The sequence below is a fragment of the Hyaena hyaena genome, unplaced genomic scaffold (genome assembly GCF_003009895.1).
Source record: "Hyaena hyaena isolate Hyena2069 unplaced genomic scaffold, ASM300989v1 scaffold_15, whole genome shotgun sequence".
NCBI lineage: Eukaryota > Metazoa > Chordata > Mammalia > Carnivora > Hyaenidae > Hyaena > Hyaena hyaena.
In genome coordinates, this window is record NW_024080647.1 from 1,390,162 (window position 1) to 1,417,013 (window position 26,852).

General features: G+C 44.7%; 2 protein-coding genes across 8 annotated transcripts in view; one reads left to right on the forward strand and one right to left on the reverse strand.

Annotated features, from left to right (window-relative positions):
• CLN6 (CLN6 transmembrane ER protein) overlaps positions 1-26,852 on the forward strand; it is a 47,548-nt gene that overhangs the window by 4,888 nt on the left and 15,808 nt on the right. The window contains exon 2 of one of the 7 annotated variants that reach the window (XM_039219302.1): positions 20,355-20,450. The exons of 5 other annotated variants lie outside the window; for them this stretch is intronic. In XM_039219302.1, the coding sequence (XP_039075233.1) occupies positions 20,413-20,450 (38 nt within the window). In that variant the 5' untranslated portion in view covers positions 20,355-20,412. Of the gene's footprint in view, positions 1-20,354; positions 20,451-26,523; positions 26,707-26,852 lie in introns of those variants that run through there. One more of the 7 variants, XM_039219275.1, reaches the window with a different exon arrangement.
• On the reverse strand, positions 5,828-6,767 carry LOC120221753 (dynactin subunit 6-like). Its single transcript, XM_039219319.1, has one exon. The coding sequence runs from the start codon at positions 6,762-6,764 to the stop codon at positions 6,192-6,194; it is 573 nt and encodes a 190-aa protein (XP_039075250.1). The 5' UTR covers positions 6,765-6,767; the 3' UTR covers positions 5,828-6,191.

Below are 26,852 nucleotides of genomic sequence, written 5' to 3' on the forward strand. Positions count from 1 at the left end.
GAATGAAATACACACACACACACACACACACACACACACACACACACAGCAAGCAAACTCAGTAAGTGTTGCTAATTGTCATCTCACTGGATCCTCTCCCAAACTCTCTGGGAGTAAACAAAGCAAGTCAGTTCTTGTCATCAGTAAAAATGAGTGTAAACCAGATCATCTCTGAGCTCTCTTCCAGCTCCGTGAAGCTCTGAGTCTACCACGAATGACATGTATTTATGGACACATCTTAGGTCGTCCACACTGTAACAACCTGTAAAGGCCCCGCCTTTAACAGAGGTCTTTGTATACAGTGTCCTACAGGTGGATGTTAGCACAGAACAATAGTCCCTGCCTCCTCCAGGCATTGAGTTGAACAGATGAGAAATTCCTGAGTGGCATTTAGCATAGTGCTTGGCACTGAGTAAGCTCCTAATAAATCATAGTTACTATTGTTGTCCCATCTCACAGTGAGGCTCCCCATGTGGCTCTTAGAAACATAGACTCTGGAGCCATACTGGTTCATCCTGCTGCCGGCCCTGTGGGACCTTGAGCAAGTTCATTAACCAAGCAGGCTGCAGTTTCCCAATCTGTAAAAAGGGTGTGATGATAAATAACAGCAGGTGCCTATTAAGGTTGTTGTATACATCCAGTGAGTTGATATAAGAAAGGTACCTAGAACTGTGCCTGTCATATGCTTGCTGTATGTAAGTGCTCTTTGTCGTCATTTATGGATGATGAGACCCCCCCCCCAGGCTCATTGACATCGAGTGACTATTGCAAGCAGCAGGGGAGTGGGGACCCAAATGTAATAGGTCTACCTGATTCCAGAGCTTCAATCCTAGGATTAGGTTAGGTTGCTGCCCCAGATGACCCGAATACATTTCAACAGGAGCCTTCATTAAAGTTGGAGATTTCAGGAGCAGAGGACAGTGAGTTGGCACCACAGCCTTCGGAGGTGAGGGGGACCAGAGGATGCCATCAAATCACACCGCAGGAAAAGCAGCCTTTTCCTCACCGATCTCTGGCCATACGGCTTCAGCATTCCATCAGGGCCACAGCCCATGAGCCTACAACCGTGGCGCCACCCACGCCTGCCCTCTAGCCTGCAGTCTGCAATGCAACCCTCATTATGCACTTTGATGTCACACTCAAAATTGAGCCCCGGCTCTTCAAGCCAGACAGGCCCTGGCCTTGGGGCTTTTTCCGTTTCTGAGGCATGATTCAACCCAGGAGACAAGACCAGACAGCTTCGTTCAGAGGAAGGAGGGCTGGATGGTGTGTGGAGAGGAAGAAAAAACAGGAGCACAAGTCGGGGCTGCAGGGGGAGGGGAGGAGGAGCAAGCAGAGGGAGCCTACCTGCTCCAGAGCTGCACAAAACATGGCCGCCCACTGACCAATTTATCTGCCATGTCGTCAAATGTATTGATTTACACGTGAAGCCAACTGTGCTTCTAACTCCCCAGAGAAACACTAATAACATTTCACATTTATGTCACACAATATGAGCATCAAAGCACTTTCACACAAACAACCTTAACGTTGAGTGGTTTTTTCAAATACTTTGCTTTCCTTATTACAAAGCACCATATGCTTATTGAGAAACATAGGGGGGCGCCTGGGTGGCTTAGTCGGTTAAGCGTCCGACTTTCGCTTAGGTCATGATCTCGCGGTTCGTGGGTTCGAGCCCCGCGTCGGGCTCTGTGCTGACTGCCAGCTCAGAGCCTGGAGCCTGTTTCAGAGTCTGTGACTACCTCTCTCTCTGACCCTCCCCTGCTCACGCTGTCTCTCTCTCTCTCTCTTAGAAATAAAATAAAACATTTTAAAAAAAGAGAGAGAGAAACATAAGGAAGGGGCGCCTGGGTGGCTCAGTCAGTTAAGCGTCCGACTGTGGCTCAGGTCATGATCTCATGGTTCACGGGTTCAAGCGCTGTGTGGGACTCTGTGCTGACAGCTCAGATCCTCGAGCCTGTCTTCGGATTCTGTGTCTCCCTCTCTCTCTGACCCTCCCCTGCTCACGCTGTCTCTCTTTCTCTCTCTCAAAAATAAATAAAACATTAAAAATAAAAAAAAAAAAAAGAAATGTAGGGGAAATTTTTTAATGTAAATTTTAAAATCTCAAATATGTATGTGTCATACTACTAGCAATAACACTTTCAGCAAAGAGTTTTGCATAACATAACTTAACATAAAATCACAGTCATTTCTTAATGTTACAAAATATTCTGCTCTGACAATTCACTACGACCGCATTTATCAGTATAGATGCACCACAATTTCTGTAGCCTTGCTTTAATTATCGGACATTCAAAATGTTTGCAAAAATACTACGATTATAAATAATACTGCCATGAACATCTTGTCAGTTATGTCTTTGTGTGTATCTGATTATATCCTAATAATAAATTTCTAGTAATGGATTTACTAGCTCAAAGGATTTGAATATTTTTGAGTATATAAAGCCAAGTTACTCTCCAGGAAATATAGTTTACACTCCCACAGACAACGTGTGAGAGTCTGCCTCTCGAGTCTGTTTCGAGCCATGAGCCAGTGCATTAGGTGACAAGTATCTCACATGACAGATGAGAACTGAACACAAAAAGTTTAAGTAACTAGTGGGGCATTCACAGAGCTGAGAGCCAAACTCTAGTCTCCTGGATTTGACACCGGGGCCCTTCCCACTCTGCCCTCTTGACCAAAAGAGTTCAGAGCAGGTTTTCCTGAGTGATGGAGCTATATAAAATTTTCTTTTCATAGCAATACTTGTTGGTGAAAATATTTGTTTAAATCTTCCATTTCATGACCTTATTTGTGCCATGGATTCCTTTGGCAATCTGGTGAAGCCCACCAACCCCTCTCAGAATTATGTATGTATATGCATATATTACAAAAAATAAAAAAGGAACCCAGTTATATTAAAATAAAAAAGGAAAATGATATGATAATGTATCTGCTCCTTTATTTTATTTTATTTTATTTTATGTTATTTTATTTTATGTTATTTTATTTTATGCAATCTCTATACCCCATGTGGGGCTCAAACTCATGAGATCAAGAGTCACATGTTCTAGGGCACCTGGGTGGCTCAGTCGGTTAAGCGTCCGACTTCAGCTCAGGTCCTGATCTCGCGGTTCGTGAGTTCAGGCCCCACGTCGGGCTCTGTGCTGACAGCTCAGAGCCTGGAGCCTGCTTCAGATTCTGTGTCTCTATCTCTGCCCCTCTCCACCCACCCCCTCAAAAGTAAATATACATTTTAAAAAAAGACTCATATGCTCTGCTGACTGAGCCAGCCAAGACCCCCTGTGTCTGCTCCTTTATAAACGCATTAATACCAAGGTCTAGTACTGCATGTTGAAGAGGCAGTCCACAGGAGTCCTGAGTGACCCTGTACATTCTTGCTGAGTGTGCCAGACTACAGGGCTTATCCGTTGCTCAATTCTGAGCAGCATCAGTAGCTGGTCACTTAAGCAACCAGACTAGTTTATTTGCTGCTTGCTACATTTGTTGCTTGCTCAGAAACTGCAGGGCCCTGGGCCCTAAACTCATGTCTTTTAACAAAATCTGCTACCTGGGCTCCTGTGACCTGGCCGGGCATGCCTTGGGGAAATAGAAATTAGGGAAGCCGCACAAATACACTGACACTCTGGCTCTACCCCTTTTGTTGTGAGTAATAAAATCTTTTCATGTCGGATCCAGGAGTTTTGTGACTTCTGCCATGATCCACGAAACTGCGGCAAGCTGACTTGGTAGCTTGTACGTTGGCAAAATCTCAGAGCCTTCACGGCCCTAACTCCACATTAATTTCAAAGTAGTGATGAGCAGGGGCGCCTGGGTGGCTTAGTCAGTTAAGCGTCCGACTTTCGCTTGGGTCATGATCTCACGGTTCGTGGGTTCGAGCCCCGCATCCGGCTCTGTGCTGACTGCCAGCTCAGAGCCTGGAGCCTGTTTCAGTCTGTGACCCCCTCTCTCTCTGACCCTCCCCTGTTCACGCTGTCTCTCTCTCTCTCCTAGAAATAAATAAAACATTAAAAAAAAGAATTAAAAAAAAAAACAGTAGTGAGCATAAATGAGATATATGCAACAGCTGTAAATGCAGACCTGGTGACAGACGGTCATAATTGTTATTGTGACATGGCCACAGTCACTGTGATTTGTTGCTTATATTCATAGTTAAAGGAAATACTGAATTTCAGTTAAATAAATGTCAGGGTTTTTTTTTCACACTTGAGTTCACAGATCTTGTGTGCTGCCAACTCCCCAAAAGGACACCAGCAAAATCTGTTGATCAAGCGGAGTAAGGCTATTGGGTATTTCCTGCAGCAAGGGAGAGTAACAGCTTGATCGTGATCTGGTAGTATCTTAGAAAGGGGATTTCGAGAAAGGAGGTTTGTAGGATTTTGGGGGTCTGGGCTTACATGATTTAAGGTGGTTTTTCAAAGCAAGAAATTGATGGAGATTGGGCACAGTTTAGCATTCACAGACCCAGAGAAGCAGGGGTCTTAACACAAGTCTTGATAAATAGCCTTTGTCATTATGGTGAACTCTTTGCCTGTATGTGCTGTCTGTGGTCTCGATAGGATAGCAGTCACCTGTCCTGTCCCTGATGAGCAACCTATTTGCCCTGATAAATTAATTTCTTGAGCTAGCAATTAATCCATTTATCTTCCTGGGCAAGGATTTTCTGGAACGGTTGTGTGTCATGTTGATATGGGTGGTGTCCGTTCTTACGCAACAAGCCCAACTTCTTATCTGAAATCCCTTTTCTCACAAAAGTGGAAGCCTGCCTACTTTTGCCTGTTTTTGCCGTCTATCCTTTCCATACTGTGAGTTTGCCATGGGTGGGGGCTAAATCTTCTAGTCCCAGATGTGGAATTAGTTTGCTTTCCATATATTTGTATTCAAAGCGTATAATACATACTGTTTTAATACTTGCCTCTGTTAATATTGCATGCTTTTTAAACAATTTTTTAAATCGTTTATATATTTTTGAGAGAGAGAGACAGACAGAGCATGAGAGGGGGATTGGTACAGAGAGAGGGAGACACAGAATCTGAAGCAGGCTTCCAGGCTCTGAGCTGTCAGCGCAGAGCCTGATGCAAGGCTTGAACCCACCAACCATGAGATCATGACCTGAGCAGAATTCGGATGCTCAACTGACTGAGCCACCCAGGGGCCCTTAATATTGCCTGCTTTAAAAAAAAAAAAAAAACCAAAAAACTTAATGTTGAGTTGCCTAGGTGGGTCAGTCAGCTAAATGTGCAACTCTTGATTTCAGCTCAGGTCATGATCCCAAAGTCATGGGATCAAGCCCCACATCAGACTCTGCACTGAGCATGGACTCTGCTTAAGATTCTCTCTCCCTCTCTGCCCCTCACCTCGTCTTGTGCATTCTTTTTCTCTCTCTCTCTCAAATAAAAGAAAAAACCTTCTATTGGGATGCATGGCTGGTTCAGTTGGTAGAGCTTGAGATCTCTTGATCTCAAGTCTCATGTTGGGCAGAAAAACACCTTCCCTTGACTCGTAGCTATTGATTCTTTTTCCTCTTTGCTCCTTTTTTACACTAAAATTCTTACAAAGAACAATATGTACCTATTGTTTCTAATTACTCTCTTTACATTCTCTTTTTGAAATAAGCTCTCTTGAAAAAATTCAAACATGAACAAAAATGCAGAGAATTGTAGAGCATGCATCACCCAGATTCATCATAAACTCAGTCAATTTGGTTCCTCCACACCCCATCCCGCACACACTCCCACTGTGTCATTTTGAAACAAATCTCAAATGTATCACTTCATCAATAATTATTTTAGCATATCTTTATTTTTTTTTTCACTAAAAGTCCCGTCACTAGCATTTTTATTTAGTACAGTATATGCTAGAATATAAATACATAAGAATATGCCCTTTCTTATCACAAGGAGTCTTTTATACAACTAAAATCACGGCCAACATTTTATATGACAAAAGAAAAATAAACCAAACCTGTAAATACTCAGAAAAGGAGCAAGGATATAGGAAAATAATTTATGTATGTTACAGAGGACAGTTACAATGAAAATCCATTACTTTCGTCTCTGACTCAATTTTATAAAATAAAGTCAACATGTATTAGTCTATGAATTGCTAAGAGCACATAAACAGTGTGGCTCTTTCAAAAGACAGTGGTCAAAGACAAACTGTTAACTTGATGTCATATATTGTTCTTAGTTCTTAACTGGAGTTGAGCTTCCTTTCATAGTCTTCTTTAGGTGGTGGTAGTTTGGCAAGATTTTTATCAGGAAATCCAACTGTAGTGTCTGGGGCTGTGGTCGCTCAGTCTGCACCCGACGAAGGCAGTCTGCACCATAGATCACTGTATTCTCAGGGATGACCTCAAATGTATTCAGGTTACAGCAAGCCCCGATGATGCAACCACTTGTCAAGATTACGTTTCTCCCCACATATGCTTTTGATTCAATAACATTATTATCTCCCATTTTCATGGCTTGGGAATAACAGCCAACTTCAAACACATTATTGGTGCCAATGATCATAGGTTTTGGTTCTGGATCTTCAGTATCAGGGGTGATATTATCAGGGTGAGCATTTATGATAAGCGCCTGTTCTTCTATCAGGTTACCTTCACCAATCACTATTGGTCCGGCTTCTGCAATAATCCGTGCTTTAGGGTGGATCACTGTCCTAGGTCCTATGGTTACATCACCCCGGATTTCACTTTCTACACATACAACTACTCCAGGAGCAATCTTCACACTCTTTTGAGCCTTCTCCGCCATGGTTTGGACTCTGTCTCTTAGCATATCTTTAGAAGACAAGATTTTTTAACCTAACCATAATGCCACAAATCTAGAAAATAGTATTCTAATATCTAAGACATCATGTAATAAAACAGCACAATATCATAGTGACTTAAGATTAACAATAACTTCTTGGGGCATCTGGGTGGCTCAGTCAGTTAAGCATCTAACTTCGGCTCAGGTCATGATCTCGCAGTCTGTGAGTTCGAGCCCCACGTCAGGCACTATGCTGACAGTTCAGAGTCTGGAGCCTGCTTCAAATTCTGCCTCTCTCTCTGCTCCTCTCCCGCTTAGGTTCTCTCTCTCTCTCTCAAAAATAAATAAACATTAAAAAAATTTTTTAATCAACAATAATTTCTTAATATAATTAAATATCGAATCAGGGTTCAAATTCCCACTATCTCATAAATAATACCACATTTTAGTTTGCTTATTTAAGTCAAAATTTTAAAATGCCCATGTATTCCACTTGGCTGCTATGAACCTTAAATTTATTTTAATTTAGAGATCTCTCCTCCCTCTTTTTTTTCGTCTAATTTATTTATAGAAGAAATTAGGTCACTTGAGTTTCCTAGGGTCTGGATTTTGCCGATCGCATCCCCCTGATATTTTGCTTAACGTGTTCTTATCCCTATTTTTTCTGTCACTTGGTAGTTGGCAGGTAGACCTGGTGACTTGATCAGATCCAAGTTTAGATGTTAGGCAAGTAGAGTTCAGAGACAGAGCAATGATCTACTATCGGGGCCCCAGAATGTCTAGCCATCTCTTCCTCACTTTATCTCTTTTGCAATCATCAGTGATCATTGTCTTTGTGTGGTTTTTCAGTGGCTACATTCTTCCTTCTCCATTTAACAGTGAGAATACTTTTATAAAGAGAAATTTCCTCTCTCCAACTACTTGGCTATCCTGATGTACAGTTTACCTAGAAAAAGCAGGGGGGACTTGGGCGGTTCAGTCAGTTAAGCCTCTGACTTCGGCTCAGGTCACAATCTCACGATTCGTGGGTTTGAGTCCCGTGTTGGGCTCTGTGCTGACAGCTCAGAGCTTGGAGCCTGCTTCAGATTCTGTGTCTCCCCCTCTCTCTGCCCCTCCCCAGCTTGCACTCTGTCTCCCTCTGTCTCTCAAAAATAAATAAACATTAAAAATTTTTTTTTAAAAAAAGAAAGAAAAGGCAGGTCACATTGCTTCCTTCCTTTTGTTTTCATTTGTTTTCGATTGTTTCCCTGGCATCCTTCAAAAGCGAACTTTGAAAATGTGAGAGGTTTCTTGTGTGTGTGTGTTTTAATGTTTATTTATTTATTTTTGAGAGTGAGAGAGATCAGGAGCAGGGGAGGGGTAGAGAGAGGGAGAGAGAGAATCCCAAGCAGGCTCCTCACTGTCAGTGCAGAGCCAGACACAGGGCTCAGACTCATGAACTGTAAGACTGTGACCTGAGCTGAAATTAGGAGTCCAATGCTTAACTGACTGAGATTGATGCCCCTAAAATTTGGGAGTTTTTATGGTGCCATTACAAATTCATGGACTTACACATATTTCACATGTTTCCACTTATTCTTATTGATGAAAATTCCACTTCTAATCTATCATTTTGTTCAAAGTTTGAAAACATACAGTGTTGGTGAAGCTATGCAAAATGGTTCAGCCTCTGTGGACAGCAGTTTGGCAATATTTAACAAAGTATAAAATGTACATTTCCTTTGACCCAACAATTTTACCTTGAAGAGCATAACCTACAGATATACTCACATGTGTGCAAAGTGATTGTGTATGAAGATATGCATTGTAGCTTTGTTTGTTTTAGCCAACATTTGGAAAGAGATATTTGTACATCCAAGTTCATGACAACGTTACCCACATGTTCCGGGATGTATGAATGGGTAACGAGCATGTGGTATATACATACAGTGGAAAATTATTCGATCTTAACAAGGAAGGCCATTCTGACACATACCACCACATAGATGATCCTTAAGAACATTATGCTAAGTGACATAGCCAGTCACAAAAAGACAAGTGCTATATGATTTCAGCCAAACTCATAGAAACAGAAAGCAGAATGGCAGTTGCCATGCCTAGCAGGAGGAAGAGATGGAAGAAAGTCACTGTTGAATGGGTGTAGGGTTCCAGTTTTGCAAGATGAGAAAGTTCTGGGGCCTCGCTGCACACTGCTCGCTCCCACAGCACAGATACTAAAATTGGAGACACTGGTTTACAATAGGAATATATTGTACAGCTCCTAAGCTGCACAGTTAAAATGGTTTCAATGGTAAATCTCATATGATACGATGTTTTACAATTACACATTAAAAACTTTGTTCAGCTGTTTAAAACTGTAAAGAAAAATTTAAGATTTAAATTATTAGCATGAATTTTACCATTCTTTGTCTTGTGCAGTGCCAGTTTTGGTAGGGGTTGTTTGTTTTCTATTTTTGAGAAAGAGAGAGCAAGTCAGAGAGAGAGAGACAGACAGAAGTGGGGCTCACCAGGAATGGGGCCTGTGTTCACTAGAAGCAGGGCTCCAGCTCACCCGATGAGGGACTCCAACTCAGGAACTGTTGGATCATGACCTGAGCTGAAGTCAGATGCTTAACCAAGTGAGCCACCCAGGCCCTCTGTGCAGTGCCAGTTTTAAATGCAAATATCATAGTATTTAATTCACATGTGGAATCAGAAATTGCACAGTTTTCATCGTGTGGCTTATCTCTAGGGAGTGCATTGAGCAGTCCGGAAGAGACTGAGGAAGTTTGGGAAGGAGGAAGATCCCCTCCCCCCACCTTCCCACCAAGCTCAAAGCCAGACTAGGGCACACTTCCTTTTCCAGTCCAGACCCACGTGCTCCCGCCAGCGCCCACCATGGTGCCACATCCTGGCTGGTTGTCTTGCCTCCCTAAAGGCCCTGCTGCCCAAACCAGGCAGACAGGCAACTCCCAACGGTACTGTCACCTCTGTGGGGCGCCAATCGCGCTGCACCCCTGGATTGGAATGGGCCAGACACCTGGAGCTGCCAGCCCTGGGAATGGATGGCCACAGCCGCACACCCCCCCCCGCCCTTCCCCACGACCTTGCCCCAGACCCTGCCCTGGGCTAAGGTGGCAGCAGGTGGAGAGCCGGGCTAATGCAATGGCCACACACCATGAAGCCAGCTCTGTATGCACAAGCATCAGTGGCAAAATCTCAAGTAGTGCTGCCCAGTGGAAATAACAATATGAGCCACATTGTGAGCCACGTAGTACGTCATTTTAAAATTTCTAGTGACCACATGAAACAGTAAAAGGAGAGGCAGCTGGGCGGCTCGGTTCAGCGACCAACTTCCCCTCAGGTCATGATCTCGCAGTTCACAAGTTCAAGCCCCACTCTATGCTGACAGCTCAGAGCCTAGAGCCTTGGATTCTGTGTCTCCCTCTCTCTCTCTCTGCCTACCCCCCCCACACCCCACTTTGCTCATGCTCTGTCTCTCTCTCAAAAACATACATTTAAAAAAGTAAAAGAAAACAGATGAAATTAACTTTAATAGTACATTTTATTTAACATGTCTAAAACATAATCATTTCCACAGGTAATCAGTATGAACAATTATTAACAGGCACCTTTTTTTTTTATACCAAGTCATCAAAATTCAGAGTTATTTTACACTTAGGGCACATCACATTCCAAGCACTCAGTGGCCACGTGTGTGGCCAGTGGCTGATGTAGTGGACAGGGCAGGTCCAGAGAATGAAAACAAGCGGGTGGCTGGGGCCTGCTCTGGGCTGCTGCCACTGGTGGTATAACATTGGCCGCTAAAACAAACATCCACTAACGTTTGTCAGTTACATCACATGAAGCAGCTGTGAGACAGCAGAATTTCTGTGAGTGTTTCTGCTGACTATTGTGTTGCTATTTTAACATTGTTAATGAAAATGTAAATATCCCTGTATATAACAGTGTCATCCAGAAATTCATTACACAGTGGTTCTACTGCTAGTGCTGAACAACATAGCTCCAGATCAATAAACACAGAAGGGGCAATTAGATGTGTCAGTTGCCATGAAGGAGGCCAAGTAATCAATTTCATGCTCCATGTTGTTCACTTAGGAGTGAACGCCTTGGGAAGTCTCGGAAAATTCTGAGATATCAAAATCAACATTGAAGCAGATACACTTTTAAGTCTGTAAAATGGTTACAGAAGCAGGCAAGAAAGGAAGGACAAAACAAAACCTGGCCACCTGGCTTCAAGATGCCAGCCAGAGTACTGTGCACCTGAGTCGTACACACTCTGAGCATCACCCTGTAGGGTAATTGCCCCAAGAACACTGCCTTTCGCCAGCCTTTTCCTTTCAGGAGTTACTTTACTGACGGACTAGCCTGTCATGTAGTGGTGAAGGAGGGTAACTACAGGCCTGTCTGTAAAAAGCTTCATGTCTGGTATTTGACACATCAAAAGAATAAATGCAACATAAAATAAACTCCTGGAGACCCACCATTCAGTTGAAGAACTAGAACGTTACCTATTGATGCCTCCACCTCTACACCTCTTTCATGTCTTGACCCGCCTCCCCACCAGAAGTAACTCTAGTTTGAATTTTACGTTGACCATTTTTTAAAAAAATTTTAAAAATCTGTAGATTTATCATATGTATATGCATCCCTAAACAAAATATTATTTAATTTACTTGTTTGAGCTTTATATATGTGGTAACATGACTTTATTTTTTTAAGTTTATTTCTTTATTATGAGAGAGAGAGAGAGAGCACGAGCAAGCATGTGAGCAGGGGAAGGGCAGAGAAGGAGGAATAGAGAGAACCCCAAGCAGGCTCCACACTGTCAGCAAAGAGCCCAATGTGGGGCTCGAACCCACAAACCATGAGATCATGACCTGAGCCAAAATCAAAGGTCAGATGTTCAAGTGACTGAGCCACCCAGGTGCCCCTGTGGTATCATGATTTTACGTAGTTTTCTGCAACTTGCCTTTTTCATACATTGTATTTGACCAGGCTATGTGTGTAGCTGTAGTTCGTTCACTATGTAAATATATCGCTTTTTGATTTCTACAGTCTCCCATCGGTGGACATTTGGCGGTCTCCAAATGTTTTGCTGTTGTAAACGGCACAGCAATGAATATTATGCACGTGCAAGAATTTCTCTGTAATATATCTAGTTCAACTTTACAAAATATTGCCAGTGTTTTTCGCAGTTGTACCAATTTACAAGTCTAACAATTAATTCAAATAATCTAATTTGTAGATTCTTTTAGTTTGCTACGTATACAATACATAATAATGGCTGTATTGTTTCCTTCTTTCTCTTTTTTTTATTATTATTATTTTTTTTATTTCTAGGATAGAGAGAGACAGCGTGAACAGGGGAGGGTCAGAGAGAGAGGGAGACACAGACTCTGAAACAGGCTCCAGGCTCTGAGCTGGCAGTCAGCACAGAGCCTGACGCGGGGCTCGAACCCACGAACCGTGAGATCATGACCTAAGCGAAAGTCGGACGCTTAACCGACTAAGCCACCCAGGCGCCCCATCCTTCTTTCTCTTTATATCTGTCCTATACTTGCCCTGTTGAGCAGACCTCTTGTTCTGCTCTTAAAGGAACAGTAGCTTTCAATGATTCACTATTAAGAATGATGACTACTGTAGGCTTTTTTTTTTTTTAAGATAACCTTTTAATGTTAGGAAGTTTCATTTTATTCTTCCTTTACTAAGAGCTTTTTGCATGATTGGATGTTGACTTTTACTGAATGCCTTTACTACTTCCACTGAGATAGATAATCATCTAACTTCTTTAAGCCATTAACATGGTGAATTAAAGTCATGGGTTTCAGTGTTAAACCATCTTAATATTCTTGGGATAAATCCAGCTTAGTCATGATGAATTATCTTTATCATACACTGTTGGAGTTGATTTGCTAATATTGTGTTTATAACATTTCCGTCTATGTTTAGGAGGGATTCTGGTCCGTTATTTTCGCCCTCATACAGTCCTTGATTGATTCTGTTTCAATGTTATACTAACCTCATTTGAGTTGGGGAGTATTGCTTCTTTTGATATTCTTTGTAAGAGTTGGTATAAAATTAGAGTAATTTATCCTATGAAAACCTGCTAGGAATTGCCTAAAAACCAGCTAAGCTTCATTTTTTTTTTTTAAAGCCGCTGATTCAATTTCTTTAATACCATTGGAAACTCATCCTTTCTTGTTAGCGCTCTGACAAATTGTATTTTTCTAGAATTGTTTCCCTTTGGGGGTGCCTGCCTGGCTAAGTTGGAGAAGTGTGCAGCTCTTGATCTCGGAGTTGTGAGTTCGAGCCCCACGTTGGGTATAGAGATTACTTAAAGAAATGAAAAAAAAATTTTTTTAAAATATTTTTATTTATTTTTAGGAGAGAGAGCATGAGCAGGGGAGGGTCAGAGAGAGAGGGAGATATAGACTCTGAAACAGGCTCCAGGCTCTGAGCTGGCAGTCAGCACAGAGCCCAACGCGGGGCTCGAACCCACGAACTGCGAGATCATGACCCAAGCGAAAGTCGGACGCTTAACCGACTAAGCCACCCAGGCGCCCCAAAATGAAAAAATTTTTAAATATATATAGAAATGTTTCCCTTTCTAATAAGTTTTCAAATTCACTGATGTAATGTTATCCATGATATGTTTGTCTTATCTTTCTAACCTCTTCTGTATTTGTCACTTTCTTTTGTTCTTTATTTCTATTATTGCCTACTTATGCATGCTACTACCCTCTTTCTGAATGAATCTTACCAGAGGGTCTTATTTTATCTGCTCTAGGCTTGTTCATCATCTCTAGTGTACATTTGCTATCCAGGGCATTAATTTTTGCTCTTATCTTTATTTCTTCCATGTGTTTTGAGTTTATTCTACTGGGTTTTTTTTCTTTTCTCTTTTCCTCTTTCCTTTATTTTTTAATTTAATTTTTTTTATTTTTTCAGAGAGAGAGAGTAGCTTGCATCAGTGGGGGACGGGCAGAGAGAGAGAGAGAGAGAGAGAGAGAGAGATCAAGAATCCCAGCAGGCTCTGCACTGTCAGTGTCCCCAACGCGGGACTCAAACCCATGAACTGTGAGATCATGACCTGAGCCAAAATCAAAAGTCAGATGCTCAACTGACTGAGCCACCCAGATGCCCCTCCTCTTTCCTTTCTTTCCCCTCCTCTCCTCTTTCCTCTAGCTCACTAGTTTTCAGTCTTTTTTTCCCCACTGTAAGCATCTAAAGCTGTAAATTTCCCTATACTTACCATTTTTGCTACATCCACCAGTTTTGATATGTAGAATTTTTACCACATATCATATACTTGTCTCTATACAATGTTCAGTTTCTATGATGAATTCTTTCTCTACCCAAAACTTATTTAGAAGTGCACTTTCTAATTTCCAAAACTGGGGGATGTGTGTCATTTTTCTTTCTGTTGCAGACTTCTAGTTTAATTGCATAACTTAGATCTATGATCATAGGTCATAAAACGTGGTTTATGTAAGCCATATGAGTTGAAATGTGTTGAAAGTACCTTTATGGTCTTGTATGTGGTCATGTTTAGAAATGTTCTAGGTGGGGGCCACCTGGGTGTCTCAGGCTGACTTCAGCTCAGGTCATGATCTCACAGTGTGTGAGTTCTAGCCCTAGCTGTCAGCACAGAGCCTGGAGCGTGCTTCAGATTCTGTGTCTCCCTCTCTTTCTCTGCCCCTCCCCCACTCACGCTCTGTCTGTCTCTCTCTCTCAAAAATAAAGACATTTAAAATATATTAAGAAGGGGCACCTGGGTGGCTTAGTCGGTTAAGCATCCGACTTTCGCTTAGGTCATGATCTCGCGGTTGGTGGGTTAGAGCCCCGCGTCGGGCTCTGTGCTGACTGCCAGCTCAGAGCCTGGAGCCTATTTCAGAGTCTGTGTCTGCCTATCTCTCTGACCCTCCCCTGCTCATGCTGTCTCTCTCTCTCTCTCTCCTAGAAATAAAAATATTTAAAAAATAAAATAAAATAAAATATATTAAGAAATGTTCAGTGTGTACTTGAAAATAATGTCTATTCCTTAATGAATGGATGCAGAGAAATTTGTAAACATCCACTAAGTTGGCCTGCTTGACTGTATCACTCAAATCTTTCTTGACCTATCAATAATCAAAAGCATTGTACTGAAATCTCCCACTCTATTAGAGGATTAGCCAGTTTCTCTCCATAGTTTGATAAATTTTTATTTTATATATTTGGGTGCTATTTTAACAGGTACTGACAACTTTAGAACTATTATATCTTTTTAATGATTTAAACCTTTTATCATTATAATGATAAAAGGCCCTGGTAATACTTTTTGCCTTATACTCTATTTTGTCTAATATCAATATAATTACACCTTCTCTCTTTCAGTTAGTATATAACTGGTATATCTTTTTTCATCATTTTATATTCATCCTTTCTGTGTCCTTTTACTTTAAGTGTGTCTAAGTTTGTTTGTTTAGGTGAGTTATATGCCTAATGTGGGGCTTGAACTCACAACCCTGGGATCAAGAGTCACATGCTATACCCACTGAGTCAGCCAGGCAACCATAGGTATGTCTAAAGTTTTATAAATCTAGGTCTGAGAATCAGTCTTTTAATGGATTGTTTAGTCTACTTATACTTCTGGTGGTTACTGATGGTGTTTCCATTTCTACCATCATTGTACTTTCTACTTGTTCTTTTCTAAATTTCTTTTTTCTCCCTTTTTCCCCTAAATTGAATTGTTGGATTTTTTTCTTTCTTATTCTGTCTTCTCTTCTACTGGTGTGGAAGTTATACTTTCTCTGTGTTTAGTGATTACCTTTGAAATTTTACCATGCACATTTAACAAAGTCTGAAGTGAATCAGTACCTGAACCTTCTCTTCTACAAGGAAGTACACTTGACTCCCATCAGCCTCCCCTCCCCTCCCCTCCCCTATGCATCATTATTACCATCCTTTGTTCCCATCCCTTGTCAAGCCCACGTATCATATACCATCATCATCTTTCATTAGTAGATTTACGCAGACAGTGTTTGTTTGCAATTATCTACACATTTGCTAACTTTTATGAACTTATTTGCTCTCAATTTATTCTTGCATTTTTAAACCTTCCTTCTAGGATCATTTTCCTTCTTCCTGAAGTACATCTTCTAGAAGTTGTTTTAGAGAAACTCTGTTCACGGTAAAATTCTGTTTTTTTCCTAAAAATATCCCTGGTACACCTGTATGTTTCTATTTCACACTCATTCTTGAAAGATAGTTGTGCTGGGTACACAATTCTGGGTTGATGGTTATTTTTTCTTATACTTTGAAGGTATTTTTCTATCTTATAGATTCATTGTTGCTGAATCTAAATCTAAATTTGATTGATGGTTGCTGTCACCATCTAAATTATTCTTTCTTTGTAGATAATTTATCTTTTCCCATTAGCTGCTTTTAAGATCTTTGCCTTGGGGCACCTGGGTGGCTCAGTCAGTTGAGCGTCCAACTTCAGGTCAGGTCATGATCTTGTGGTTCATGGGTTCAAACCCCACATTGGGCTCTGTGCTTATAGCTAGTTCAGAGCCTGTAGCCTGTCTTCAGATTCTGTCTCTTCCTCTCTCTCTGTCCCTCCCCTGCTCACACTGTCTCTCTCTCTCTCTCTCTCTCAAAAAATAAATAAAACATAAAAAAGAATTTAAGGAATTTAAGATCTTTGCCCCTAGTGCCCTGTGGCTTCTCTACAAAATGCCCAGGTGTGAGTTTCTTTCCTTTTTTTTAAACCTATTTGATGTATGTTGTGTTTCTGCTGTCCATGGGTTCATATCTTTCATCAGTTCTGGAAATCTGTCATCATTATCTTTTCAAATACTGCTTCTCCTTTATTCTCCCTTTTCTCTTCCTCTGGGATCCTGACTGGATATTTTTTAGACCTTCTCATTCCATCCTCCCTTCTCTTAACCCTTCCTTCATATTTCTCATCTCCTTGACTCCATGTGCAGCATTCTAGGTAATTTTCTCAGATATGTCTTCCAGTTCACTAATTCACTATTCAGCTGTTTAATCTGTTGTTTAGTCTATCCACTGAATTTTTAATATCAACAATTAAATTCCATTTGCTTCTTTTTTGGACATGTCTAGTCATTTGCAATAGTCTCTTTACCTTGCTTATTTTTTAAAATGACAGCCTTATTAAGATATAATTCACAAACAATAAGATTCATCCTTTGAAAGTTTGTGGGGTTTTTTTGTTTTATGTTAAATTTTTTATGTTTATTTATTTTTGAGAGACAGAGACAGAGAGAGAGAGCACAAGCAGAGGAGGGGCAGAAAGGATCCAGAGGAGCCAGAAGATCCAAAGTGAGCTCTGCACTTACAGTAGCAAGCCCGATGCAGAGCTTGGGCTCACGAACCACGAGATCATGACCTGAGCTGAAGTCAGTCATTTAACCAACTGAGCCACCCAGGAGCCCTCATTGTGTGTTTTTTAAAAAATGTTTGTTTATTTTTGAGAGAGAGCGAGCATGAGCGGGAGAGGGGCAGAAAGAGAAGAAGACAGAGGATCCAGAGCAGGCTCTGTGCTGACAGAAAAGAGCCCAATGTGGGGCTCCAACTCATGAACCATGAGATCATGACCTGAGCTGAAGTAGGATGCTTTACTGTATAAGCCACGCAGGCACCCCGAATTCATTGGTTTTTAGTACATTCACAGAAGTTGTGATACAGTTACCACTATCTAATTCTATAATATTTCTGTCACCCCAAAAAAGAAATCCATGCCAGTTAGCAATCACTACAAATTTCCCTCCACCTCATCCCCCAGAAACCACTAATTTATTTTCTGTCTCTATAGAGTTGTCTATACAGGACATTCCATAATATTCCTAATGTTTAGGAATACTTTGCTACATGTTGTAGCAAGTTATCAGTATGTCATTCCTTCTTATTGATGAATAACAGTCCATTATATGAATATACCACATGTTGCTTATTTATTTACTAAACAAACTGATGGAAATGTAGTTGATGGAAATCTGGGCTGTTTCTGCTTTTGGCTATTATGAGGAATACTGCTATGAACATTCACACATAATTTTTTGTGTGGATGTATATTTCCATACAGTAAGACATCTAAAAACCTATAGGGCTGAGGGAATGTACCCAAGGAACACAAACTTTGAAGGGGGGCACCCTTCCTAAAGCTGAAATTCAGACCTCACTGAAGAAGATGTGGTTGCGGCCCGCTGGATGGCAGAGAAGATTGCAAGGCAGCTTGGGTCAGAGCCTGTCCTCAGTCTCAGGAAAGGGAAGAAATGGCCTTCTGGGGCACAGGTGATCGTCTCTCGGGGGACAGGTAGACAGGCACACAGGTGCACAGAAGCAGGGAGGGCACCACAGCTGGATGGAGGCCCAGAGAACTACTGTCCATGTTAGAGGGCCACAGGAAGGTGATCACCAGGCTGGACAGGGGCTGCAAGTTCACTGAGACTGTGCATTCGGGGTGTCTGGCGGGGACACAACACCCCTCGGAAGTCTGCTCATCCATACTACCCTGCCGAGGTATAGTTCCAGAACCCGCAAAAGCCCCTTCCTCCCCTAATGTCCTTCCAGCACCCCCTACTGAAAAAACATCACGCTCATTGTAAGGCACCATGCCTCAAGGAATGTTGCCCTTTGTCACACAGCAGGTATTGGTAAGTGAATTTGGAGCTGACAGTCCGTAAATTCATGATTAGCACACCAAGTATCTAAGTTTCAAATACAGGGTAAGAGAAGTTTATACGACCATTGATTGGATCAGTAAGGGAAGTAAAGAGAAAGGGGACTTCAACTGTGACTTCCATCTGTGGCTCCCACAGGAGTGGCTCTCAAGGTTTGCCCCGAGGCCACTCTGATCTCAGAAGCCTCTTGGAAGTGCCTACCCACCCTCTCCAGCTGCAGCACATCGCTGGGGCTTCTCAAGCACATCCAGAAGCTGCTGTGAGCTCACGTCTGCCCATAAAGTCAGCCTGCAACGCCTCTGCAGAATTGTACCCTCTCCCTTTCTCCTGCCTTCCCAGCCTCTCACAAGGGCCTCTGGTTTGCAGACAACACTGAATCCCACAGGGCAGAGGATCCTGGGAAATGTAGTTTCTGCTTCTCCGTAATGCCAAGGAGACCTCAGAAGGTGGAGACAGTGACAGGACACGATCCCTTAGAGACCTGAGCTAAAGTGGAATCTTGAGTCAGATCCCCCACATTGTCACCGGTCCAAGGGGGGCTTCCCAGTAGCGGCTGAAATGGGCATTTGCCCTCAGGCTCACCCACCCTTCCCTTTGCTTTCCAGTCAGGGCTCCCTACTGACTTCAAGTCCGGGATGTTTGGTTTGATTGACTTTAGTGCTGAGGGACCTTGGAGATTTCCCCTACTCCCTGCATACCCAACAATATATTAAAAGTTTTTTGTTTTAGGGGCGCCTGGGTGGCTTAGTCGGTTAAGCGTCCGACTTTCGCTTAGGTCATGATCTCGCGGTTCGTGGGTTCAAGCCCCGCGTGGGCTCTGTGCTGACTGCCAGCTCAGAGCCTGGAGCCTGTTTCAGAGTCTGTGACTCCCTCTCTCTCTGACCCTCCCCTGTTCGCGCTGTCTCTCTCTCTCTCTCCTAGAGATAAATAAAACATTAAGAAAAATTTTTTAAAAAAAAGTTTTTTGTTTTTTTGGTTTTTTTTCCCAGGATCCAGTTGTTTTTTTAGGGAAGGAGCCCTTCAGAGACTCAAGTCCATCACACTGCCAAAAGCAGACGATCCAGGCTAGTTTTTAAAAGGATGATTCTAACTCTGAACACTCCTCTAAAGTCAGTGGAGTACTTTTGATGCCATTGCTGGCAACAGAAAAGAAACTAAGAAAGAAGTGATTCAAACCTGAGGCTCTTTCCCAGAGGCCTTTGAGGATCTGATGAAAGAAAAAAAATATATCCTCAAAATATGTTGCAAACAATTTCAGGTGATTCAAAGGCCCCTGATGCCCATTCTCAGACCCTAGTCACGGAGCATAAGAACCTGACCAAAGAGAAATGAAGTCCCATACAAAATCTCAGCCCTGCTTTTATAAAGAGGACAAAGCCATTGGGGTTTTTCTCCCAATGCTTTTCTAAACACAAATAAAGGCATCTGTTGAATCATCTGTCAAGGAGCAATGACAGTCCCCACGGAGCAGCTGGGCAAGGGCAGTAAGGTTGCAAAAAATATTAGTGCCATGTGCAGGATCCCGGTACAGCTTGACAAGTGTTTATTGACTGGGTACCTAAGAACTGGTTCTGGTTAATTGTCCAGCTCGGGAAAGGGATCCAGGTTTGTCTGCTGGGTACATTTAGGATTATGACTTGCCCATTGTTCAATAGGGGATCTTGTAGCCAAACAAATGAATAGTTAATTGAAAGTCAGGCAACTAGGGTTTTTTGCTTTGGGTGGAAACTTAATTCCCAGACAATCCATCCATTATGTATAGACTGCCTTGACCTGCTTCTGCACCTGGCACTCAGACCAGGGCCCAGCACAGGAAGATCATGGAAGGGGGAGGGGGGCGGGGATGAGGGCAAGGGTGGGGGTGAGTGACCCAGTTTAGAGCTTCCCTCTCACACTGCAGGGATGGGGACCCTCCAGGCCATTGGAGCTGAGCACACAACACTTGATTCATCATTAGGATGGTATTCCCGTGGTCGCCTCTCCTACGGTCCAGAAGGTAATCTTTCGGAACTCCTCTGAGATGCAGAGTTCAGCTGCTTTCAGAAAGAGTTGGCAGTTTCTTATAAGGTGAACTAGATATTTCCAATATGACCCAGCTATGCCATTTACCAAAGAGGTACTTATCTAAGAGAAATGAAAACGTTTGTCCTCACAAAGACTTGTACATATTCAACTGGAGCATGGACTAACAAACCGGTACATCCAGACAACCGAATTCTGCTCCGTAATAAAAACAACTGACCTCTTGATATATATGACATGAATGAGCTCAAAAGCATCACGCTAAAGCTAGATGACTTGTATTTATATGGAATGTAAGGATAGTCAAAACTGTAAGGGCACCTGGGTGGCTCATTTGGTGAAGTGGCTGACCCTTGGTTTCAGCTCATGTCACGATCTAACGGTTCATGGGTTTGAGCCCCACGTTGGGCCCTGCACTGACAGCGCACAGCCTGCTTGGGATTCTGTCTCCCTCGCTGTCTGCACCTCTCCCACTCGCTCTCTGTCTCTCTCAAAAGCAAAGAAACATGAGAAAAGGAAAGACAAAACTGTAATGGCATAAAGAAGGTCAGTGGTTGTCAGGGGCTAGGAGGGAGTGACTACAGAGGGACACAAAGGAATTTTCTGAGATGCTGCGATTGTTCTGTATCATGACTGTGGTGGTGGTTACATGAAAATATACACTATAAATCACATTGAATTGTGCTTAGAATGAAAGAATTTCATTGGGTGTAAATTATAATTCAAAAGTGATTTTAAAAATTGTGTGAGGGCACCTGGGTGGCTCAGTCAGTTGAGCGTCTGACTTTGGCTCAGGTCACGACCTCACCGTTTGTGGGTTTGAGCCCCGTGTTGGGCTCTGGGCTGACAGCACAGAATCTACTTCAGATTTTGTCTCTCTCACTCTCTCTCTCTCTCTGCCCCTTCCCCACTCATGCTGTCTCTCTAAGATAAATAAATTTTTTTATGTTTATTTATTTATCTTAGAGAGAGAGAGAGAGAGCAAGTGGGCAAGGGGCAGAGAGAGAGGGGGAGACAGAGAATCCCTGTCAGTGCAGAGCCTAATGTGGGGTTAGAACTCATGAACCATGAGATCATGACCCAAGCCAAAGTCAAGAGTCAGACCTTTAACCAACTGAGCCACCCAAGCACCCAAAAGATAATAAATATTTTAAATAAATAAATAAAAATTTAAAAAATTATGTGACTTGAAGCTATCATGTTTCTCTCAGTAAAACCTGAGACTAGAGAAACTTACTTGCATTTGATCTCAGACTAGTTTTGCAGGCAGGCCAGTGGGCCTCAAAAGAATTTCCAGTGGCATTGTTCATTCAGAGCCCGTGCAGAAGGGACTGCTTCAGGCTTCTAGAACTGAGCTTACATGGTGGTTTCTGCTTGGGAGTCCACTGGTTCAAAGCCCAGAAAGGAATTCAGGTCCTTCCTAAGAGGTGGAACAGGATACTGAACTCCCTGGTGGGGCTCAAGAGGGCCCAGAAGTCCTTCAGATGACTGAGCTTCTAGTCTTAGTGCTGCCTCTGGATTTAAGCATCGCCTTCCCAGAGCTCCCCACCCAGGAAACACAGTTCTTGCCACCAGCATGATTATCACAAGTTGTCCATCTTCCACCACCTTCGCTGGGCCTCCTGAAGACTGTGGAAGGCAGCTGTGGCCATCATCCCCATTCTGCAGGTGAAGAAACCGACATTCAAAGAGCTTGGGTGGCTATTCCAGGATCACCCAGCCCTGAATCCATCCAGAAGGGGCCAGATCCTACCTAAGCCTTCTCTCTTCAAAGCCCTCACTTTCGGCAGCATGCTGTCCACTTGGGGAATGGTTCACCTACTTTTTATTTTTTAATGTCTTTTATTTATTTTTAAGAGAGAGAAAGAGAGAGATGGCACAAGTGAGGAAGGGGCAGAGAGCGACAGCCCAACGCAGGGCTCAAACTCACAAGCTATAAGATCATGACCTGAGCTGAAATCAGATGCTTAACCAACGGAGCCGCCCTGGTGCCCCTTGCCTACTTTCAAAGGATCAGGCCTATGAAGATACATTGAAAAGTCAAAATATTCAGGGTATTGACTGGCTCAGTTGGTAGAGCAAGTGATTCTTAATCTCGGGGTCATGAATTAGAGCCCCATGTTGGGCAGGGAGATTACTTTAAACATATTTTTTAACTTAAAAAAAAAAAAGAAAGAAGAAGGAAAGCCAAGATTTTCTAAAGACTAATAGCTCTGGTCTCTGTAACATTCATGTAGGTGGTTCAATTTCAAAGTTCGACAACACAGAGTTCAGGGCTAATAATTCTGAAACCATTATTTAAATGTGTATTTACTTATTTTGAGAAAGAGAGCACAAGCAGGGGATGGGCAGAGAGTGAGAGAGCGAGAATCCCAAGCAGGTTCCCCTGCAGCCGGGACAGAGCCTGACGTGGGGCTCGAACCCACGAACTAGAAGAGTATGGCCTGAGCGGAAACGAAGAGTGGGAAGCTTAACAGACTGGGCCACCCAGGCGCCCCCTCAGAAATTCCTAAATGGGTTTGAAAGAAAGAGTGCTGGCTTTGAGCGCGGACACCGGATGCTGGTCTGCCTTTGCTTCTAACTTGCTGTGTGACTTTAGACTTGAGTTGCCCTAGCTGCTGAGTGCCCTAGCACCTGTCAAGGTGCCTGGGTCATCACCTTGGAAACTGTATCGGGGAAAAGGGATGGCACCCGGGGCCCTGTTTCTCTTCACTCCAAGTGGCCCCACTTGTATCTGCTTTCTACCCTGAGCACCCTTGCCAGATAGTGCCTTAGCCCAGGTTCCCTAGAAGCAGAGCTCAAGGCAGGGTGTGTGTGCTGCCACTCTGTGAGCAGATGCAGCCAGGGAAGGAGCAGTGAGGAGAAGGGGGTGAGACAGATGAGGACAGAGAGCTTTGCTGAGCTGGCCACCATGAGCGTCACCTCTGCTAGACCATGTGGGACCTTCTCTAAAGAGGCTCTGTGAAGCTTAGGACGGGTCATCCAGAAAGAGGAAGCAAAGATTTCTCTGCCAACCCCCATCTCTTGTTAGTCAAAGGTTCACCCCATGGAGTGTCCAACACTCCTGTACTTCCGAGGCCAGAAGTTCAGAGGGGGTGTGGGCACAGTGGCTTGTGCTGGAATGAAGCAGGTGGCAAGCACCTGGAAGACTTAGGTGTGGCTGAGGGGATCTTAGGTGACACGTCAGAGAGTATCTGATGTGGCAATAATTGAAAAAGAGTGAAAACGTCTGCTATGTAAAAGTTGAAGCCACGGGGCTGGATAATCCCAAAGGACCTTCCCAGCTAGAAAGCTCCTTGTGATAACGTCTCGATGGAATGGCAGCTCAGAGGGCTGAGACCATCCGCCCTTCCTGGGTGCAGGAACCATGTCCCCAGAGAGTTGGAAGCAAGATCCTTGGAAATATGTGCCACTCAGTGCCCAAGGGTTGATGCCAACTTTGCTCTGCCCCCATCCCCCAAATGTCCATGCAATTTGAGAGCACATGAAGATGATGTTCTTAAAGAGTCCTGGTGGGACAGGAAAGAGAAGGACTGATAATCCCTGCAGGCTGGGGAGGGGGGGTCATCATGTTCATTCAGGAAGGCCTGCCTCCACCCCACCCCCCCGCCCCCATCAGCCTGGGCTCCCTTCCACTCAGGGCAGCTGCCGGCTCCACACGGGAGGTAGATTTGTTGGTATTTAAGGGATTGAGGATTAAATGGGCCACAGAAGCTTCCTACAGCCTCATCCTCTAATAGCTGGAAGCCCAACCCTGGGTGTTATTAAACTGATATTATATCATAGGCACTTCATGCTCCTTCCTTTGAAGCCCTGCAGGCCTGCAAAGCCAGCAGAGAATAAGAGATTGGGGTCAGAGCTGGCATATACATAGATCAATCTGTAAGAGGAAGATCAGACTCACCAAAATTAAATCTGGGATACAGTCTGAGCATCGTCATTGGCTGACCCTGGGGATGCTACTTCCACTCAGGACACTGGCTCTCTCTGCTGCAAAATAGGGACACCACCACCTTTGCTCCAGGTGAGGAGCAAATGAGAGAAGAAAAGCTATAAAACCAACCTGCCCTTTACTGGGCCTGCGGTGGGCACCGGGGTGTGGCCTGTGGCTGCTGGAGCCCAGCATGGGGCTGATGGAAAATGACCCCGGGGCAGGTACCAGTCACAGCCAAGATAGGACATGGGCTCAGAGCAAAACGAGAAGGATTAAAAACTCAGTAAAAGTCTCCCAGCAGAAAAGAAGGAAAATGGGACTGAAATAGGCATAGCTTGGACCCCTCAGGTCACGCAGGACACAGGAGGTCCTGGGGCAGACTACGGAAAAGAACAAGCCCACCAGTGCCAGGCTCGGGGCCAAGTGCTCCATATGCACTACCTTATCTGATGATCACACCCCTGATGCAGCAGATGCAGCAGGATTCTCCCTGTTGCAGATGAGGAAACTGAGGCTGGGAGCGGTTGAAGAATTCACCCAAGTGTCATAGCAAGTTAGGAACACTACCAGGTTGAAACCCAGGCCATCGCTTGCAGATTGTTCTCAGGCTCTGCCCTTTGTTCTTTCTTCTCATAGGGACACTGTCTCCCCAGGCAGCCTCTTAGGTCCTGATTGTCATCTATATTCCCCTGACTTACAAGTCAGTCTACCCTGTTCCCAGGTCTGGCCTGGGAACTAACCCTTCCCGACCCACATCAAAGCATATGTCCAAGGAAGAATTCTCACTTAACCCTAAACCTGCTCCAACCCATTTCCCAGAGGGTGCTTCCACCATCCATCCAGCTGCAGAACCTGGCCAGAGTCTCTTCTCACCCCTGACATCCAAGTCACACCCATGATACCTTCCATACAACTGAGGTTGTTAAATCTCTCCTCCCCAAGGTGGCTCCTAGCTGTGCAGGACCCTCACTAGAACACGTGTACACCACGTGCTCCACATGCCTAACACTAAAATGCACATATGATGGGGCCACTTCCTACCCTGTCCTTCCCAGGATAAAGGCCCTCTTCATCTGCACCCTTCTCCAGACCAGCTCCTCTTGCTCTTCCATCGTGCACGCAGCTGCTTTCGCTGAACTTCTTTCTGTTTATCCAAACACCAGCTTCTTAACGGATGCTGAGCCTCCTGGCTGGCGGATCCCTCTGCCTCCAATACTTAACCACTTGCCGTGTTCCCCCCGACTCCTGCTCAGACTTCACTGTCAGCTCAGAAGTCCGAAGTCACCAGATGCCTGGTCTGACCGCACCTCTCCAAGCCTCTACGTGCACAACACTGAGTACTTTCCCCATCGCCCCATTTACCAATGTCCCCTTCCCGCCACCAAATGTAAACCTTACTAGACACTCCTGCCCGAACAGTGCACTGCTCGCGGCAGGGAGTTAAAATACACGTTTAAGTGGGAGAGAAGGCAAGCGGCTTTTCCAAAGCCACAGAGCCTAAGAGAGTGACAAATCCAGAATTGGAATCTGCACCAACTCACCCGACCCCACCCCAATTTGGAAAGAATTAGCTACTCCTCTCCGTATTACCCTCTTATCCCGCCCATTGTTTAATTCCTAGCGTCACGGACCGCAGAAGTGACATTTTAGAGCGACATCTTCCATCTGAAAATGATGGGCGCGTAGCGTATTTGGGTAGGACATCCCTCCGCCCCCCGCGGTCCCTGTCCCCAGGGACCAGGGAAGTCCCGCCTCGCCTCCTCCTCCGGGGTGTATCTGGATCAGGGAGTCTTTCCCCGGGTCCCCAGCCGACCCAGACCAGTATCCGGGCCTCAGCCAGCCTAGGCAAAGCTTCCCTCCCGGACCTCGCCGGCGACCCCAGCAACACCCAGCCCCCACGGGGCCACACGCGCTGCGCGCGCAGGCCCGCACTCCACCCGGCTCTCCTCCGGGGACGCCACCTAGGTCCCGGCGCTCCAGGCCCGGGCCGGGCGCGCCCCGCCTCCCCGGCTCCGTCCGGCCCTCCCCGCGTCCCTCCCCTTCCTCCCGGCCTGCGCCGGCCCCGCCCCCGGTCCCCACCCCCTGCTCGCGCCCCCAGGGCTGCGCGCTCTCCCGCCGGCCCGGCCCGGCCAGCCCGGTGCCCAGTGTCCCCCGTCGCCGCCGCCGGGCCAGCGGAGCGCTCCCCCAACTTGGAAAGCGGGGCCGGAGCGCCCGCCGCCGGCGGGGCAGCCATGGAGGCAGCGGCGCGGAGGCGGCAGCATCCGGGAGCGGCGGGCGGCGCGGGCGCGCAGGCCAGGTGGGCGCGCGCTGGCGCTGGGAGAGGGGCCCCGCGGGCCGGGTCCCCGCTGGAGGAGCCCAGGGCGGGCTGGGGCCGCCCTCGCTGCGCCCTGGCCGTGGCGCCTGGGCCCGGTCTCCACTTCCCTTTCTCTTCCTGGGGGCGCT